The 19,327-nt window shown below is 40.4% G+C and overlaps 1 protein-coding gene across 3 annotated transcripts in view; it reads left to right on the forward strand.

The window, feature by feature from the left end:
• Positions 1-18,977, forward strand: part of SH3YL1 (SH3 and SYLF domain containing 1) — a 41,444-nt gene extending 22,467 nt beyond the window's left edge. For all 3 annotated transcript variants that reach the window (XM_045447901.1, XM_045447900.1, XM_045447902.1), the window contains 6 exons: positions 1,405-1,517; positions 2,428-2,556; positions 4,616-4,784; positions 5,444-5,522; positions 11,642-11,698; positions 18,120-18,977. In XM_045447901.1, coding sequence (XP_045303857.1) covers positions 1,405-1,517; positions 2,428-2,556; positions 4,616-4,784; positions 5,444-5,522; positions 11,642-11,698; positions 18,120-18,310 — 738 coding nt within the window. In that variant the 3' untranslated portion in view covers positions 18,311-18,977. The remainder of the gene's footprint in view (positions 1-1,404; positions 1,518-2,427; positions 2,557-4,615; positions 4,785-5,443; positions 5,523-11,641; positions 11,699-18,119) is intronic.
• Positions 18,978-19,327: the final 350 nt, after the last annotated feature.

The following is a 19,327-nucleotide window of genomic DNA, read 5'->3' on the forward strand; positions in this document are numbered from 1 at the left end:
CCAATGTTTTATAATTCACACACAATTCATTAAAAACAAAAACGATCTGAAAGTCAATGGTCTAAGGAAAGATAATGCAAAGACTTGGTTTAAAGACTATTAGCATTTTCTTTTCAGGACAGTCGTAACAAAGCCCAAAGCTCTGAAAACACCCATATATGGATCACTCAACTGTTTGTTATAGCAAAGGCCAGAGTTCACCATGGGCCAACTCTGATCAGTCTTGCTTTCACCCAATAGTGTGATTTGAGAGAAATGATTTAGCTTTTCCAGAGAGAGTTTGGATGAGCTCTTTTACTTTAATAATGAGGAGGGTGTCCAGGTGTAAGCTAAGGAAAAATTACTGTTAGAGGCTAGGCTCAACTTCTGAGCCCACTAAAGTCAATGTGCAGAGAAGGCCCCAGTGGTGTAAGGGGTGGAAGGTGTCTTGGCATGCAGAATGTCAACACTCGGTTTGAATGTTGAGGCTGAGGGCTGTGTCCCAGAGGGCTTTGTCCCCTGAGGGCTGTGTCCCCAGAGAGCTGTGTCCCCTGAGGGCTGTGTCCCCCCCCCCCGAGCTATGTTCCTGGAGGGCTGTGTCCCCCCCAGGGCTGTGTCCCCAGAGGGCTGTGTCCCCAGAGGGCTGTGTCCCCCAGGGGGCTGTTCTCCCAGAGGCTTTGTCCCTGGAAGGCTGTGTCCCCCAAGGGCTGTGTCCCCTGAGGGCTCTCGGTATTTCTGGGCTCTCATGGGGCTTGCATACAGCTCCAGCAAACTTGAAAACCAAATGCCGTCCTTGTTGGCATGTCTTGAGCCGTCTCACGTTCTAATTTTTGCCCTTAGAGAACTAACTTAGTAGGAGGCACTAACTAATGGTTCGCTAGTTTCCTTCTGGCATTTCGAATTCTGAGGCCAAAAAGAAAGTGGACGTGCAGTTTACTGGTGGTAGGCACGTGGCCTTGCCAGGGATTTTAGGGTGCAAACGTCATTGAGAACCCTTGACCTTCTGCCCTCACTGTTAGCTGTGTGGTCTTTGCTTGGCTTTCTTGATGTGTTTAGTTTAAAAGAGTACTTTCGATCTTTCTGATCTACCTATGTTTGATGTGTTCTGGCTATCACTGTGACAGTCCTCTTAACCTTACTAGACCTTTGTCGTCACCCGCATTACCAGCTTGTCGGGTGGACCGGGGAGGTTTGTATGGAGCCCCACAGCACATGGTCGGGGGTGTCTGCCACACTGACCTGTGCAAATGTCCCTTGTGTGAATCCTCAGCTCAAAACAACAATGACCCTTCCTTCATATTCTTTCATTGTCTACATTGAAATTCTCGCTGCATGATATGGTGTATATTTGAGTTCTAATCAACATGTATTTTAAATGATATTTAGACAATTATTCTTAAATGAATGGGCTTTTTTTATTTTCAGGTATCAGATTTGGTAATAATTTTGAATTATGACAGAGCAGTAGAAGCTTTTGCAAAAGGCGGTAACCTGACACTTGGAGGGAATTTTACTGTGGCAGTTGGGCCCCTGGGAAGGTGAGTACTACGACATAGTTTCTGAACAGCTGTTGGAGAGTAATGGCTTAAAAACTACACAGTTTTGCATTAGGAGGAACTTTGAATTGAAATGAAACCGATTCATGATTTACATATGTCCCAGAGGGTTTGAGGCTCTTTAGAAGAAATAGAAAACATAGGCAGTGTGATAAAATGAGAAAATTTAAAACTAGAACACACAAAAGGAAACTAAATATTTCAGAAATGAAGGCCATCGTATCTACTGGAATTGAACATAAAATGTACCTTTCAGCTTTGAAGGAGCCAGGTCAAATTGAATTAACTGATAAAAGACAGTATTGATCAAGAAAGAAAACAAAACTTGTCTTCAAACTAGTGAAAACTTAAAATGAAAGTGTCTCACTGGCGTGATGTTTCCAGTATATATGCTGCATTTTCCCTCTCGGTTAACAAACAACTATTCTGGGGTCAACTGAGCAATTTAGAAATTCTGAAAGCTCAGACTGTTTACAAAAGCTAACACAGTATAATCCTCTGAAAACGTGTCTAAATTCCATGAAAATAGTCAGTGTAAAAAGAACCCACAGTCTTTAGGACTCTTGAAATGTACGTTGCTGTGTTAAGAAAGGAAGACAAGGTCGGTAATTATCAGCTTTCCATGAATTGGGTACAAGGCGGTCCTCTGTATTATCACATCATTTTGTAATGGTTTTAAATAACAAGTCCTTCCCCTGCCCTGTCCTTGCTCTAGACCACTCTAAACACATCTAGCTCAGGCCAATAGGAAGTAATGAATGAAAACAAGTGGCCTGAGATTAGAACGATGTCCCTCTTTGGAGGGAGAAGTGCAGTGCTGTTCAGATAGTCGTCTTTAGGACCGATCCTCTTGCCAGTCTGGTTCTCTCCTGCAAAGCCTTGTATTTGACAGGAATTTGGAAGGAAATGTTGCCCTACGGAGCTCCGCTGCTGTCTTCACGTACTGCAAATCTAGAGGACTCTTTGCTGGCGTATCTCTAGAAGGCAGTTGTTTGATTGAAAGGAAGGAAACTAATCGAAAGTAAGTGCAAGCCAAATAATTTTAGTTTGAGGAAAGTGTGGTGGGAAAAATAGTACGTCATGGATTCACATAGTTCTTTGGAGTTTACAGAGTAATTTCGTATATTCTTTTTTTAAGAACATATTTTAAGGGGCGCCTGGGTGGCGCAGTCGGTTAAGCGTCCGACTTCAGCCAGGTCACGATCTCCCGGTCCGGGAGTTCGAGCCCCGCATCAGGCTCTGGGCTGATGGCTCAGAGCCTGGAGCCTGTTTCCGATTCTGTGTCTCCCTCTCTCTCTGCCCCTCCCCCGTTCATGCTCTGTCTCTCTCTGTCCCAAAAATAAATAAACGTTGAAAAAAATTAAAAAAAAAAAAAAAAGAACATATTTTAAGAATATGCAACATTTGACTCTAACTATTTCTTCATTTAAAGATTCAATATAAAGCAATATGTACTTAGACAAAATCTAGAAAACACACCCACTAAATTATAAGGAAGGAAAAAAATCCCATTCTACCCCTTTGAGATTAACCCTGCTCAGTTTGCTTTATTGCCCGACAATGTTTTCCTAAGCATAACTTCCCTTGTTTTGCCACATATGATTGTAATCATAATAGATAGAATTGCAACTCCTTTTTTCCATCCAGCATTGCAAGAATCATAAGTGTAAGTTAATGGCTGCATAATATTGTATTAGTTGGCTGTATCATATTCAGTATATTTTTCAAACATCTGTAAAAGTACCTAAGTTACAACTTGTAGGTCAATCAAAATATTCCTCATTATGAGAGGCTGTCTATTATAACTCTCTGCCTTTGTTGTTTTTCCATAAAATGGAGATCAATTTTGATTTTTAAAAAACGGATTTAGAAGTATTTTGACAGGTGGAGAAGTACTTGTACTTTAAACTGGCATCTGGCTAAGTTTTCCCCAAACTGCTTCTCTACATCGCCACTAAAACATGTCCGCTTCTCAGAGGAAGATAAAAGGTTGACTGACAAGAGAAACTTCCTTCAGAACGTGGCAGGCAGAGATCCCACTAGCTGGGAGCTTGGCAGGAGCCGACAGTGCTGTCTGGTTACAGCAGAGGAACCCCTGCCCCCCAACCTCATCTGCCTGCTTTCCAGGGAAAATCTGCACAAAATTTACTGCTCACTCAAGAGTTTGTTAGCACACTGGGGCACCTGGCTGGCTCAGCGGAACAGCCAACTTTGGCTCAGGTCATGATCTCGTGGTCCGTGGGTTTGAGCTCCGCGCTGACAGCTCAGAGCCTGGAGTCTGCTTTGGATTCTGTGTCTCCCCCTCTCTCTCTCTGTCCCTTCCCCACTTGCACTCTGTCTCTCTCTGTCTCTCAAGAAATAAACATTAAAACAAATTTTTAAAGAGTTAATGAGCACATGTGACAATATTCAGTGTAAGCCACAGAAACTGGAAAATAGGAGGAGTGGGGAAAAATAAAGATTTGCAGAGCTCTGTGTCTTATAAAGTCAAGAGAGATGTTTCTACTTCTCGTTTTTGAAGCATTCTTTTAGAAACTTCTGATTTCAGGTCTTCAGAAGACTTTCTCACTAAAGTTCACGTGAATCTGGATAAACTAAACAAACATACTTCTTAATTAATTGCAGGGCTTCCAAACATGTAAGGCAAATCTTTATATAGTTTTGATGCAAATAAACAGTTTTAAAGAAATTACAAAGCCGTATTTGTTGGCCCCATTTTTGTAAGAAACTTAAAAAATAAAAGCCTGTAAAAATGTATATGCTTGTAGGTATATTTGCATAAGCGTAGATGGATTTGCATACATGTGTTTATATAGATGTGTTTGTATATGTGATTTGATTTTTATATTATTGGAGAAAGAGTGTGTGTATCAGACTATTTATGGTGATTGGCTCTACAGATGATCTTGGGGGAGTGAACTTAGGGGCTTAACGGGTTATAGCTTGTAGTTAGTGTTGGAAAAATAGTATATATGAAGTATTAGATGTGAGTATATCCCTACACACAGGTATGTGTCCTACTTTTAGCTCTAGGAAAGCTCTATGTCTATAAATGTTCTTAATTTGATATTCCTTATTAGGTTTTATTGTCAAGACATCCGAGCTTATGACATTTTATTTGGAGACACGCCACGGCCTGCTCAAGCGGGAGATCTCTATGAGATTCTTGATTCCTTTACTGAAAAGTATGAAAATGAAGGACAGCGAATCAACGCAAGAAAAGCAGCAAAGCAACAGAGGAAGCCTGCTGTAATGCGTGGTTTTTTTGTGTGTCTCTTAGCAGTCGCAGGAAATAGCATATTCTGCCCTTGATATCAGGTTCCTGATAACCGACTCCTCTTCCCTTATACTCTCATTTGCGTAAAGTCCTTGTGAAAATGTCATACACCTCTGATGTGTCGTCTGTACAAACCTCGAGGAGAAACATAGGTTGTTTTCCATACTTGCATCTCTGAGGAGAGGACTTTGTACCAGTAGCCGTGCTAACGGTAGCTGCTGACACACAGGTCTCAGGCCTCCGAGCATCGATCGTGTGCACCAAGTTCCACGACACCCTTCGGAGTCGCTTGATCCCCATCACAGGGCACGAAAGCCGCCACAGCAAGCCTACGTTGTCACGGCCTCCCAGGGGCTGCCGAGCCAGTCACCAGGTGGCTGTGCCCGCGTAGGTTGTCAGCGGTGCCTGGATGAGGCGAGGTACAGAAGGGCACCCACTGTCAACCCCTGCATGTGGTGTCCGTTTCAACCGAGTGTGGCCCGAAGCACACTACCTGTGCTCACGTAGGGTGCTTCGTTAATAAGTGCATGGGGTAAAATAGGCCACATACATTCTCCAGAAGAAAAAAGCCTCACATGCTCCATGGTAATAAAGTATTTTAAAATTATGTGCATTTTTTTGTCCCTCCCAGGCTAAAGAATTACCTCCGAAACCATTGTCAAGACCACAGCAGTCATCTGCACAAGTCCCGCTGAACTCTGGCTCCCAAAGTAAATATTTTTGTCGTAATTCAAATATAATTATAATTAACAATTGTTAAACTTTAGTATCAAATAGAACTAAAATGTGTTGAAGAGAAAAACAAATGCTCAGACTCCTCTAAATACAAAGGTATTCTCATGACTGTAACTTGTGAAAGCTTCTTCTCGTTCAGAAGAGGCTTTCTCTAATTTACAAAGATTTATCTTTAAAAATTTTCTCATTTATTTTGTCATTTCTTCCAAAGACTGCTATCCTGCTGATTTGAAATAGGAACAAAATAAGCCATTTTTCTTGTATACTCATAGATTTATATTCTGAATATTGATCTAAGCCATATATTCTTAGGAGCTCAGGATTTCATAAGGCTGGTTTTAAACTAGACTAAATGTTTAAAGCACCAGGCTCTGGCCTCCATCCCTCTTTCCATTCATCGTTTGTATGACAGTCACTCTTGGAATTCTGCTCTATGGGCACAGAGGGTAATAGTACCTAGCAATATGGTAAAGGAGGTGATGTTTCATGTAGTGACCCACTATGATTCACGAGCACTGTGCAGTGGCTTTTGCGAGTACAAAGATGAATCTACCTTACGTCCTGTCCTTGAAGAACTTTCAGTCTAGTACAGGAGGTGTCCCATGGGGAGAAGTAACGGCCATCACCAGAAGGAAGCATGTGATAAGGTCTGGGAGGAGGAGTAGAAGTGCCAAAGGCTCTAGAGGGCAGGAGGATGGCCCCTCCTTCAGGCTCTGTATCCACCGCCCCTTCACCTGCGGACCCACACGCAGTCTCCGCCCTCATGCTGGCTCCTGGCTGTGCCCTTAGCTTGCCTACATGTCCCCTCCCTGGAAGACACTCAGGAACCACACCTGTCCTTTATTACCCACTCTTACTGTGTGACCTGGCTGTTCCTTTGTCTCCTGGGATGCCGTATTCTTCTTTCAATAGGGATGGTCTATTTCTGATTCATGTTCAGGTGATTAATTTGCGTACACTCATATTTCCAGTGAGTAACAAGATGTGGGCACTGGAATCTATTTTTATTTTAAAGCTGAGTGATTACATAAAATTTGACCTCTGTAGTTATGTCTTAAAATACATGATGTTGCTGAAGTTTCCTCACTAGGAAAATACATGTCTGTAAGATGCATGTGTAAAAATCTTATGAGGGCACCTAGGTGGCTCCGTCAGTTAAGCCTCTGACTTGATTTCTGCCCAGGTCACGATCTTGCAGTTCTTGGGTGCAAGCCCTGCATCAGGCTCTGCACTGACAGCGTGGAGCCTGCTTGGGATTCTGTCTGTCTCCTCTGTCTCTGCCCCTCTCCTGTTCTCTCTTGCTCTCTCTCTGTCTCTCTCTCAAAAATAAATAACTAAACATTAAAAAAATTAAATCTCAGGGCACCTACCTGGGTGGCTCAGTCAGTTAAACATCTGACTCTTGGTTGTGGCTCAGGTCATGATCTCACAATTGGTGACTTCAAGCCCTGCATCAGGCTCTGCACTGACAGCGTGGAGCCTGCTTGAGATTCTCTCTCCTTCTCTCTGCCCCTCCCCCGCTCATGCTGTCTCTCACTCAAAAACAAATAAATTTTTTTTAATAAAATTAAATCTGACCTATAAAAAATAAGCTTTTTATTAAAAAACAGAATCTTAATTCTTAATTACATATCTTCACATATATAATTTTATATAAATGCATAATAGATGGTTTTTGACGCATTATTTTCTTTTTCTTTTATGAGTTGCTGCCTTTCCTTCATTTCACCTCCTAACTCACATGGTGCACTCTCCCATACTCATTTCAGGAAATCTATGTTGACAACATGCGGTGTAGACATCTGTATTTCTCTCCACATATATCTTTCTTTGGTAGTCCTACTCACAGGCACATGTATAAGAACATATATACACATGGAAAGAATATTTTGTCTCGTAAAAATGCTGCCATATTATACATGTTTTACTCTATCTTGCTTGTGGGTTTTATTTATTTTGCTGAAAAACACCTCATGGAAACATCTGAATCAACTGGTGCAGCTCCAATTAATTCTTTTTAATGGCCTTTTAATATTCCATGGGGCAAAAAACATATTTATTCAGCTGCTCTCCTACTGATAGGTATTAACATTATTTCAGTTTTTTTCCCATGCCAACCATCTCCACAATTTACATCTTTGTAAATTTGTGTGTCTACATATTGGTACTTTCATTTATTTCTTTCTTTATTTTTGGAGATAATTACCTGGAATGGATATAGTAAGTCAAAGGACATATTTTTTACATTTCAACAGATTAGGTAGATTGTTTTTTAAGTTTTTACTACTACAGAGTCTCATCAGCCATTGCCCACTGTATACACTTCCCAGCATGCACACTCCCCACTGTATACACTTCCCAGCATGCACATTCCCCACTGTATACACTTCCCAGCATGCACTCTCCCCGCTATATACAGTGCCCACTACATATACATATACTGCCCACCATAAGCACTCTCCCCCTTGTAGCTCTCTGCATCATGTATGTTCCTCACCACTGTTAGTGTTAGAGTATTTGCATGTGTTAGGGTTGGTTATATCTCCTTTTTATTTGGATTGTGTTGCCCCTGTCAGTTAGTGACTTGAAGGTTTCTTGATATAATTGCTGGAGTTTTGTCTTTAATCTTTTCTGAAAACTTTCTTCATTTCATTGGTCGATTTTTTTCTATTGGAGTATTTGTTGCCTTTTCCATTTGTAGAAGCACTTTGTACATTGAGGACTTTGTCATTCGGGCTACGGTTTTTTTTTTCTACATGAATCATTTGTCTGTTGGTCTTGTTTTTCATGCAGAGTTAGTCCCCCCTTATCCGTGAGGGCTAAGTTCCATGATCCCCGTGGATGCCTGCAACCATGGATAGTACTGAACCTCATATAAACTATGTTTTTTTTCCTATACATACATACCTGTGATCAAGTTTACCTTATAAATTAGGCACAGTAAGAGATTAGCAATAATAAAATAGAAAAATTACAATGACGTACTATAGTAAAAGTCCTATGAATGTGGTTTCTCTGTCTCTTAAAATATCTTGTACTTTTCTCCCCCTTCTTGTGATGATGGGAGGTGATGAGATGCCCACATGAGACGCAGTGAGGTGATTGACACAGTTGTGAGGTGGCATTAGGCTTCTTCTGACCTTCTGACAGTAAATCAGAAGGAGGATGAGCCACTTCTGGGCTGTGGTTAACCACAGGCAATTGTGAAACAGGAAAACTGTGGATAAGGGGGTCTGCAGTATGCAATGTGCCATTCCAAAAAATAATGCTATGAACTTAGAGTAATTCTATGACTTGGGATATTAATCACAATAACATATAAATTAACTAATTTGGCATGTTTATGATAATCTTTCCATTTTATGCTTTCCATTTGCTGAGGCATTTTTCTGTCATTCCTAAGATTTCATAGTGTCTGTGGCTTTCTTGTTAAATTTATTCCTAAGTACTTTATAATTTTGGTTTGCTGGGTGAATGGAATGTACTTTCCCATTTCTATTTTGGAGGGCTTATTTTTATGTTGAGAAAGTCCTAATTTGCATGTATTTTGTCCTATATCTGATCACTACCCAAAATCTCTTATTTCTAGTCAGTTTTTAAAATTAGATTCTTTTGGAATATTTATACCCTCTTCCCCGTGCTGCCAATGTTTATTTCTATATTCTTATGTCATAAGCTTCTTAGGCCGCAGCCTACGTGTCGTACTTGTATCCTCAGGGTACCCGACACTGCCTAGGGTATGAGAGCAACAGTGTGAGAGATACACTGTCCCGCTCGAGACATGCTCCTTCTGAAAGCCATTTCCACTCACAACGGGACGTACCGGCCATCCTCCCCTGGCCTTCCTGAGGGTTTTTGTTCCACACCCGAGTAAGAAAAGTAACCCCCAAGTCATCCAAATCACACCGTGCCACATTGTCTCCAAAATGTAGGAATGGTGATGTCATCTGAAATACAGATACTGACGTAGTTAGTGAGTGACTGAGGAATAGCAAGTCTAGTCGTTTGGACAGAGGTTCTTCGTTTCTCTGCTTCCCACAAAACTGAACAGGGACGATGGGATTGTCGTGTTAGCTTAGGTAACAACAGTCATTAGTATTATCACTATATATTGCTTATTTTAAGAATCACGTAGCTATCTATCACCAAAACAGAAAGTTATAAAAGTATCTTATTGTCTTATAAATATTTTATTATTATGTTTTAATTACAGATAACCATGTGATTTTTTGACCTCTCTCTCAGAAGGAACATCAAATAATTCTGTTACATTGCTGTAAAATGTATCCTTCTAGCCCTCTCTAGTTTTTATAAGAACCAGCCTTCATAGCACCTATACATTTAAAAAGGAATATTAAGGGGCGCCTGGGTGGCGCAGTCGGTTAAGCGTCCGACTTCAGCCAGGTCACGATCTCGCGGTCCGTGAGTTCGAGCCCCGCGTCGGGCTCTGGGCTGATGGCTCGGAGCCTGGAGCCTGTTTCTGATTCTGTGTCTCCCTCTCTCTCTGCCCCTCCCACCGTTCATGCTCTGTCTCTCTCTGTCCCAAAAATAAATAAATGTTGAAAAAAAAATTTAAAAAAAAAAAAAAAAAAAAAAAAGGAATATTAAAATACAACTTGATGTTGAACCTCTGTCATTCTAGAAATAAGAAATAGTCATCCTGCTTAATGAGCTAAAGTCTCATCCATCTATCGAGCTGTGTTTCAAATAAAAATTTACTTTCCTGTTTAGTAAGTTAACAAATTTATAATATATTTAAGATTTTGGTCAATCGTGTACCAGTAATGATTACAATAATAACTCAATCTGTAAGAAATTATTTAACAGTCTTGTGCTTACTTCAAATAAAATTAAAAAATAAATTTCTGTACAAATTTTTGTTGTAGAAACTGTTCCATAAAATATAATATTAATATATTAGTATAAAATCTTTGGGACAGGGCGCCTGGGTGTCTCAGTCGGTTAAGCCTCCGACTTCAGCTCAGGTCATGGTCTCACAGTTTGAGTTCGAGCCCCGCGTCAGGCTCTGTGCTGACAGCATGGAGCCTGCTTCCGATTCTGTGTCTCCCTCTCTCTCTGCCCCTCCCATGCTCCTGCTCTGTCTCTCTCTTGCCTCTCAATAGGAAATAAATGTAAAAAAAAAAAAAGTTAAAATCTGTGGGACAAAGGGAATGGAAATATGACTAAAAGGTTAAAATGAGCATTACATAATTTCTGATATCTGCAAAAACTTGGTGCTTTTTTCACCGAATTCTTAATTTTGGCTCAGGTCATGATCTCATGCTTTGTGAGATCGAGCCCCACGTTGGGCTCTGTGCTGACAGTACACAGCCTGCTTAGGACTCTCTCTCTCCCTCTCTCTCTGCCCCTCCCCCACTCATGCTTGCTCTCTCTCTGTCTCAAATCAAATTTTTTAAAAACTTTGTTTTTTAAACTCACAATGGTGAGTACAGATACAGAATTAATGATGTGTATTTTTACTGTGATATTTATATTCTGTTATCCCAAAAAGGAGAGATGTAATTATTTAATTTAAATAATTGATATTGAAATATGCTACAAAGCATGCCCTTTAGAACTTTTAGGCTTATATTGAGCAATTTTAGGTGTTAATTTAAAAATATGCAAGTGAATACGTGCTGCTTAAAAATTATTTGAGGAGTCAAGCAAACAAGAATGTTTAAAAACACTGGTTTGGGGATTACAAACTTTTTTGAATTCAGGTATTTTATGATTGCTCTGGAAAACAGATGTGTGTGCATTTTCCATGAACATATATGTCCAAGGTCGTGAGTTGTAGTGCTTCTGATCATGTGCATATCACGTATTTACTCTCTGCCTATGCTCAGTGTATTTCCTGGGTTTATTCAGGCTCCTCTTGATTTAAAGGGTGATAAAATAATGAGAGTTCTATCACTGAGCAATTTAAAGTATTTGCTCTGTTGTGCTCGCGTCAGCAGCACATATACTAAAGTATTTGCTTTGCAAGGGCAAGATTAGGCATTCTTGGCTATTTTATATATGCTAATATTTTATGTTATTTATCTTTTTTAATATATGTGAATAAGTTTTCTAATTTTTTTTTTTTTTGCAGGTAATGGAAACAAATATAAGCTGTACCCTGAACTTTCCAGCTATCAGGAGAGAGTTGGTAAATAAAATATCTACATGTTAAAAATTACTCATATTGATCTTATAATCACAAAATTTCTAATTAATCTGGCAGGTTGTAAAAATCTCTAGGAAGGCGTACATCACTTCTTTGACTTATAGAATATGCACGTTATTCTGAAAAGTACCTCATTTAAAAAATGCTGTGGCTTTGCTCGCTTACTTGCTTGTCATCTGAGATTAGCAGCGTGGTGGGGAACCCAGGAGGGACAGTCACCTGGTATGACGCACCTGGCTCAGGGGGGAGCTGGCTCCAGGGCCCACGGGCTTGTCGGAGGCTGAACTACAGGATCTTGTAAGACCTTGTCAGGAAAGAAAGACAAAGTTTGCTCATTGTGAATTACAGCTTCGTCATCATCACATTTGCTCTGGGTTTTAGCCCCATGAGTATTTTTCTATTTTTAAGGATTTTTAAAATTTTTCGTGTTCAGATATTTTGCCATTATTGGGAGCTACTTCATAAAACTCATTAGGATTTGCTGTGATAAAAATAGTCCCTCAACCTGTCTTACTTTAATCTTTAGAAAATGTTCTTTGAAAGAAGTAAGCAATTATTTAGAAATGTGAACGGGACACACAGTGAAGGCAGAGGTTAACCAGCTGTAAAGTAGCCTATTTTTCACATCATCTTGTAACACTGGAATCACAGAACCATAGACTCCTGGGTAAGCAAACTACTTGGGCATTATCTGTGTGGTGGAAACAGATTGGCAAGGTAACTAAGTACCCATTTAACAAAAAATTATAAAGATATTTCAAAAATGTCTCTTAAGCAGAGTTCCTTGAACAGAAGTCAACCTTTTCCTGCTAGATTAGATTTTCTGACTTTCCTCTTTCTTCCAGCCTGGTTTCAGTTGTTTGGAGGCCAGTTCTGGCCATCCTCTCCCAGGTAATTCCCTTCAGGGAGTGGATGCAGAGGCCTGTGTTCAGAGCCAGTCTGATGGCCTGGGCTTGACTTTGGGAGAGTGCTGTGCTGTGGTCTCAGGCATAGTGAAAAAACCCTGACAGGTTTTAAAAAATGTATTTTGTTCTTGAAAATGTGATTTACAGCCATGGTAGAGATTACCGAGAGTGTTAAATGTGACCTTTGGACACATCCTTCGGAAGCAAAAGGGGTCAACATATAAATGTTTATGCCCAAGTAGCATAAACATCTAAGACTTTATATTGTGGTCTTTTATTTTTAAAGACTGTTAGAATTAGACCCATACTTAGGTATCCTGCAATTAAAGGGGTTCTTACATTTGAGGTCAACAGACAAGCTGAGTTGCTTGAGGAGGGGGGCCCAGCAGGGACGCTGAGAGACAAGGGATGACAGACGCTGTAGACTTAGCAAGGGGTGCTTAGTAAGGTGACAGTGGGGACTGCAGCCCTTTCCTAGGGATCTCTAGAGCTCACGCCCATAGCCCAGGTGCCTAGAGAATGTTAGAAATACCCCCCAAAAGGCACGGAGGGAAGTGTCAAGTTATAAGAAACAAAACCCTGAGTGGGCTCTGGAAGGAGACTCAGACTTGAATTCAATACTTTCATCACTAGCTGTGTGATCCAAGGATAACATTACCGGCCCGTGGTTGGTTGGTTGGTTGGTGGGATTTTGTTTTTATATTTGAGTTAAGGTGTACAAACAGTGGGCACTAGGTTAGTATTAATTTATTTTGTCCTTTCTCCAAATAAAAGATTTTGAAGAAAAAAAAGGGAAGGCTTAAAGTCTATTTTTAAAATAAAACTTACTTCACATTATTGTGTGTTTAAGAAGCAGCTGTGAAACCAGTTAAACTCTTGCCAAGGACCTTCTCACATCCTGGCAGAGCATTCCTGGAGAGAAAAGTCACAAAGCACAGGCCTGAGCTGAGGTTCAAGCCCATTCACCAGGACACCCAGGCCCCCTCTTAGCCTGACCCATGCCCACCGACAAGCTGTAGTTCTGCATGGGCTGCTGGGCATAGCAGTAGTTTCCAAGCTGCACGTACTTCTGTGTCGCACCCTTTGGAGGCTCCGGCTACGTGCTGCTTGGGCCTGTCACAGAGACAACCGGGAAGGCCCACAGTCTCTGCAACAGGCTGTGTCCTTCGACGTCAGTATCCATTGCCTGCCTCCTATCCGCCCAGTAGTTTGCAATGACAATCTGGGCACACCCATTGCAGGGGCCACCCTGTGCTGCGTGGATGGCCAGGAGCGCCCCGGAACTAAGTCTCTGGATGCCAGTAGCACCCCCCCGCCCCGAGTCGTGACAACCACAAATGCCCAGACATTACCTTTTGAGAACTGCATGTCCGGTGACCTCACCTAGTGGCCTTATCTGCCTCACTCACCACTGACTCTGACTCTTCTCCAGAGACCATGGTCCCCAAAGTGACAGACCCCACACCTGGCCTGAGGCAATGTGGGTGTGAGAGTTAAATCAGCCATGCCATTCCTCACTACATTAAATGTGTCACAAAACCAAAGATGTGTTCTCCTACTTCTGCCTGCCTTGAAATGGACCTTCCAAAGGCTGAGATTCCTCTCCTGAATTATGTCTGGGGCCAGATGTATTTATTGGCTGCATATGGGTTACATTATGCAGACTCCCATCAGAAAGCCACTGGGAGTAACTAGTGAAGTCCTGTAGACCCAGTCTTGCTAATTAGGAGACTCAGGGCAGCTGCCAATCACTCAAGCTGATTGTAATCTGTTTCCTGTTAAGCGTAGTCCTGATTGGGGAGAGAAAAATAAGCTGTATTTGAATTAAACTTGAATTATGATGAAAATGACTAATTGTTTCAAAAAGCCTCCATATTTTTTAAACACGGGAATATAAAACTTGAAGTCATATAACTCAGAAGAAAATGCATCCGTGAATTCCAGACATTTTAGCAATTGGTGGGGTCTGTTTCCAAGGTCCCCAGAGGGCTCTCCCTTCCTGGAAGGACATACCTCCTTTCAGAGAAAAGGCCCGCCTATTTTTAAAATAAATTATTTTGTGGGCATTAAAATTTTCCTCGTGGAAATTATCCCTAATATATCAGTAAAGAAGAACTTTAAGTCATGTTGATTGAAGAAAAAACTAACAGGTTACAGCATTGAATGGCCTGTGGACAGTCACCTCCAGGGAGCACCTGCCCCCCCCCCCCCACCCGCCATCTTGGCCCAGCCTCTGTTTGCAGGTGGAGGAATTTCCCAGCAACTGCTTGAACTGCCGACTCTCCTAGGGCACACCGTGTCTGCCTATCCGGGGCACATTCTTCTCTAGATGTGCCAGCAATCTCAACGTACCAACCTCCTCAAACCCCACAGCACTGCCTTGTTCTCCGCTGCATCTCAGAACCACCTGCCTTGCCCTTCTACACCTGTTCCACCACCACTTTGTCTTTAGTTCCTTTGGAAACTGCAGTCCAGAGGAAAGTGGACAACACCTGAGTGAGAGGGCAGGGGCTGAACTAAGTCCGCCGTCCTCTCTTTCATTTAGTCCATAATATCTTTCTTCCTCTAAGTATTCATCGTGAAGTATTTTCCTAAGACTGGTAAAAATCAGTTCTGTTATCAGTGATTACCCAGGACCATCATCCAACATTCTTATCATTTGGAGAGTCCCGATAACTCAGTGATGCAGAAAAATATGCCAATTCTGCCTGAAAATTTGCCTAACAAAAGTAAAATGCCCTGATAAATCCAAGTTCGGTCTGTTGAAAACAATTTAATACTTTTGTGGCTGCTGAGTACCTTGGGGTATGATGTCAATGGTGCTTATGAGTAGCTGGGGACAGACTTCTGGGATTCAGATCACAGCTCCCTGGACAAATTGCCTAACACCTTCCACCTCAGTTTAATGTTCTGCAAAGTGGCTGCCTCGCTGGAGATGAGGCCTAGAGGGGCACATGTCTTGTGCTGTTACAGTGCCCGACTCTGTGAACAGGAGGCCGCTCGTATTATATACTCAGGGCTGTTGCCTGTTACCACTATGATCCTCTTTTAATGCATTTCTACTTTTTGTACCTAGTGCTACAAACACACACCTGTATGGCTGCTAAGATGGCTATGACTTCCAGAACATTCCTGATGTTTACTAGCACTCTTTTTGCTTGCTTCTTTGTATTATCAGATGTGTCTGACAAGGAGAAAGGAGGAATTACTTGAGGGTTTTCGTTCATTGTTTGCTTAATAGAGGTTGAGCCTTATGTATGGAGGTGATAAACACAATTATTGATAAGAAACTGATTTTCAGAATGATTTTTTTCTCCAACGTTAACCTACATTCCACTGATCTAATGACGCAGAGGCCTGACACGAGGACTTGCTGTGTGTCCCACGTCCATGCAGCCTCTCGGTCACTTGTCACTTGTCACGTAGGCGGCAATGACCAATGTGTGTTGGCTGCCACACGCACTGGCTTTAGGAATATGCAGGTAAAATATCACCATTTTACTCTTCTGTGACATACTTTTAACTTCTTCCTTAAAGTGGACAGACGAAAAGTTAATACAGTAAGAACCTACAAATATGCAGAACATGTCTGTATTATAGACAGAACTAATGCCAGTAATATCTGTAATGTAATTATATTAGTTGTTATTAGGGTTATTTCTCTGGAGAACTCGAAGAACCACATGCCACATGCTTTACAGGAAGAAGTGTGGCCCCATCTTGCGTGAGCTACAAATTCAGTGTTTCAGCCAATGTGGCTTCATTAAAGTGCTGATTACTTTTATTTCTTACTGACAGGCCAAATTGGGTTTATTTTTTATTGTAATAGTATAGGTTGAAATAAGGAACTGGTTTGTAGAATTCGGTTATTTATGTTTTCAGTGTATCCGCACTAAGATGCACTTAACAAGCATCTCATTGCCTAATAAGTGCACAAAATACATGAAATAGAAATATAAAAATTCCAAGGAGACGACTACCCAGAAAGTATGTTTCTTTTTATTTCTTATGATGCTCTACAGTTTCTAATATTTAATGTCTTTTCCTCATATTAACTCCTCAATTCTCAAGGTATTTTTTCCTAATACAAAAGATTCTACACATTGTGTCGAAGCTCTTGTGCGTGTGCAGACACACTTCTTGCTGTGCTAGTTTGAGTTTATCTCTGTTTTGAGAAAAAGGATATAGTAAGCACAGAAATGAAAACAGCTGTGAAGCCTATGGGGAAATGTGCTGAATCAGCAAAATTTGCATGTCAGCTGGAACCCTCAAAACCAAGGCTACACAGCATGATTTTTCTTTTTAACATTTTATTTTGTTTTATTTTCATCATGATAAGTCTAATCTCGACCCCTTTTTTCCCCCATCCCTCTACCCACATCTGCTCTGGTGACTGTCAGTTTGTTCTGTAGAGTTAAGAGTCTATTTCTTGGTTCTCCCTCCCTCTCTCTCTCTCTTTTTTCTTTCGTTGAACATTTGTTTTGTTTCTTAAATTCCACATATGAGTGAGATCATATGGTATTTGTCTTTCTCTGACTTATTTCGCTTAGTATTATACTCTCTAGCTCTGTCCTGGAGTATAGTTTTCCAGTCAAATCATGAGCATAGATGTCTAACAGCTACAGTTCAAGGAAGCCATAATGGTTGCTCTGTTAAAAGGGGGGGAAATGTGGGGCATCTGGGTGGCTCTTTTGCTTGAGTATCTGACTCTTGATTTTGCCTCAGGTCATGATCCCAGGGTTGTGGGATTGAACCCTGCTTGAGATTCTCTCTCTCTTTCTTCCTCTCCCTCTCCCTCTGTCCCTGTCTGCAGCAGCCCCCCCCCCCCGCCCAAATAAAAAAATAAATAAATAAAAGGGGAAAAATGTAAATACAGTTGACCTTTGAAAAATGGAGGGTCGGGGGTTAGGCGCACCAAAGCCCATATAGTTGAAAATCCACATAAAACTTTTGACTTCCCCAAAACTTAACTATGAATAGCCTATCATCGGCCAGAAGCCTTACCAAAAGCATAAGTAGTAGATTAACACATATTTTGTATGTTATAAGTATCTTATGTTGTATTCTTATAATAAACTAAGCTAGATAAAAGAGAATGTTATTAAGAAAGCAAGGAAAATACATTTACAGGGCTATGCTGTTTGTCAAAAAATCCACATGTCTGTGCACCTGTGCAGTTCGAACCCGTGTTATTCCACAGTCGGCTTGTAGTGTTACCTTACAGGTTATTCAAAATGCAAGCAATTATAACCACAGATATTTGCTAAATACATAGTTAACTATATAATAACATACAGTTTGATTGTGTGGATTTAGGAAATGTTATTACCAAACATTTGCTCTTTTCAAAGAAGGAAATCATACAGACCACATGCTGTGAATTCTGCCAGAACATCAAGTCCTAAAAAAAAGTTAACTTATATCTTAGATACACGCTCTTCTCAGGGTTTCCCATTAAAAATGTGAATAATTTAAATAATTTTGTTTGTTTGTTTTAGGCAATTTGAATCAACCCATAGAAGTGACAGCACTATATTCTTTTGAAGGACAACAGCCAGGGGATTTGAATTTTCAAGCTGGAGACAGAATCACGGTTATATCAAAAACAGATTCTCATTTTGATTGGTGGGAAGGGAAGCTTCGAGGTCAAACTGGCATTTTTCCAGCCAACTATGTTACCATGAATTAAAGTTTATATTGTTTTCTTCTTTGAGAATTACAAAACATTTATTTCCACACTGATAGGATTTACTATCCAGTTAAGCAATGTTTAATATATACTTTAAAAATACTTCTCTTTATTCCATAAACTTTTATCCAGTATATAAAAGATTTTTTCTATCAATAAGTGGTTAACTTACATATCTTTAAATACTTTGTACTAATTTTATAATACACTATTTCATAGTTAATATCATCCATTCATCAAGGTCACAGCCCTTTTGTGTTAATTATCAAACATCAATAAACATATGAGCGGCTATGTATATGGTAATTGCCATTATAATTTGAGAATCTTAAAGGTCGGAGCATGAATACCAGTTCATGTTATTTCTATTTGCAGAGTGACCAGAGAAGAAGAAATTAGCTTAACGAGGGTATTAAGTAATCCTTCTAGTTGTAGATATGAACTAGATATATGAATCCTGAAAAATGATCTTTATCTCTTCACAAATTGCATAAATGTGTATTGAAAGCAGAAACCTCCTATTGCAAAGAAGTTCAGCCATTCTGCATTCCACAAAGATGACGTTAACTTTTCTTCGTTGTGTGAGGTTATGTTTGTGCATTTCTGGAAGAAGAATCAACTTATGTTGACATGGCCCAGTTGTTCCTAAATAAATGTTTTTTAAATGGTAAGTTAATGACTTGATTTTGGTTTCTTTACTATCTCTGTGTAAAGTTAGAGGCCCTGACGTTTGCCTGAAGCTTAAATAAAACCCACCAGTGTGATTGGCTGCCTAACTTGTTTTCTTTTTGGCTTTACTAATATATACTCAACAAACACAATTATAAAATATTTAAAGGCTACAATGTGATGATACGTACACATACATATACACTAGGGAAGGGTTACCAATGAGTTAATTGGCACAGCCGTCATTTCACAAGTTTTTTTGTTGTTGTTTTGTTCCTTCTTTGTTTGGTTTGGTGAGAACACTGAAGTTGTACTCTCTTAGTAAATCCCGATTATTTATGAATATAA

The sequence above is a fragment of the Leopardus geoffroyi genome, chromosome A3 (assembly GCF_018350155.1).
Source record: "Leopardus geoffroyi isolate Oge1 chromosome A3, O.geoffroyi_Oge1_pat1.0, whole genome shotgun sequence".
NCBI lineage: Eukaryota > Metazoa > Chordata > Mammalia > Carnivora > Felidae > Leopardus > Leopardus geoffroyi.